Source organism: Penaeus monodon, chromosome 24, assembly GCF_015228065.2.
Source record: "Penaeus monodon isolate SGIC_2016 chromosome 24, NSTDA_Pmon_1, whole genome shotgun sequence".
NCBI classification, from domain to species: Eukaryota; Metazoa; Arthropoda; class Malacostraca; order Decapoda; family Penaeidae; genus Penaeus; species Penaeus monodon.
In genome coordinates this window covers 17,798,040-17,798,965 of record NC_051409.1, presented here as the reverse complement: position 1 = coordinate 17,798,965, position 926 = coordinate 17,798,040, and the positions used below count along the sequence as shown (strand labels likewise).

The 926-nt window shown below is 40.4% G+C and overlaps 1 protein-coding gene across 1 annotated transcript in view; it reads left to right on the top strand.

Annotated features, from left to right (window-relative positions):
- Nucleotides 1-367: 367 nt before the first annotated feature.
- LOC119588877 overlaps nt 368-926 on the top strand; it is a gene marked incomplete in the record, with an annotated part of 105,912 nt that continues 105,353 nt past the window's right edge. The window contains 1 exon segment of the mRNA XM_037937516.1: nt 368-551. Coding sequence (XP_037793444.1) covers nt 368-551 — 184 coding nt within the window.

Sequence of the window (926 nt, the reverse complement as noted above, 5' to 3'; positions counted from 1 at the left end):
AAGGCCAAGAGATGAAACGGAGATTTGTGAACAACAATTAGGATTTATGCCGGGCAGGGAGAACTACATCTCGTATTTATAGGTTTGGAAAAAAGAATCGCGGGAGTGTATAAGAGAATAAAAAAAAGTAATCAGATAATTATGTGACTAGTAAAAGGTATGTATAAGGATGCAAGAACACAGTTTAGGACTTGTGTAGAGGGACAGAAAAATTGTGTTAAGGTTGGGCTTCATCAAGGTTTAGCTTTGATAACGGATGTACTCAACCTGGAGATAGTACAACCAGCTCTTTGGGATATGCCATATATATAGAGAGAGAGACGATATAGTTTCTGGTAGACACCCCCAAAGGAGGAAAAACCTAGAGATGGAAGATTGGGAGAATGCGATTAGTCGAAAGAAACCGGACTCTATGGTTCCAAATGCAGAAGATGCTGGTGAGGATGTCCAGCTGCTGGGCGAAAAATTGAAAAGGGCTACACTTTCAAATGCTTTGGCTCCCATAGGTCATCAGATGGGACAATGGCCAGAGAAAGAAGTCAGAGGATACAGTCAGGCTGAAGAAGCTGGAAATGTGTTAGAGTTTTTTTGTGATAAGAAAGTTAATGTGAGAATGAAGGAAAAAATTGCAGGGCGGGGGTGAGACCACAGTGATGTACGAGGCAGATTAAAAGAACCAGTAGAGGATACTTGATGTGGCGGGAGTGTGTATGTTGAGATGGATGTGTGGAGTTACGAGACTTGACAGGATTAGTAATGACAGAATTCGTGGAATAACTAAAGTATTGGAAATATCAAGTGAGTGCTTAATATGGAGTAAAAGGGAGGGAAAGGAAAAAAGGAAGACCAAAAAAAGATTTTAGAGAAAAAGCGAATAACAGCAGGGAATGGAGAAGCCTATCCAAAAATAACGACACAGTATAAAG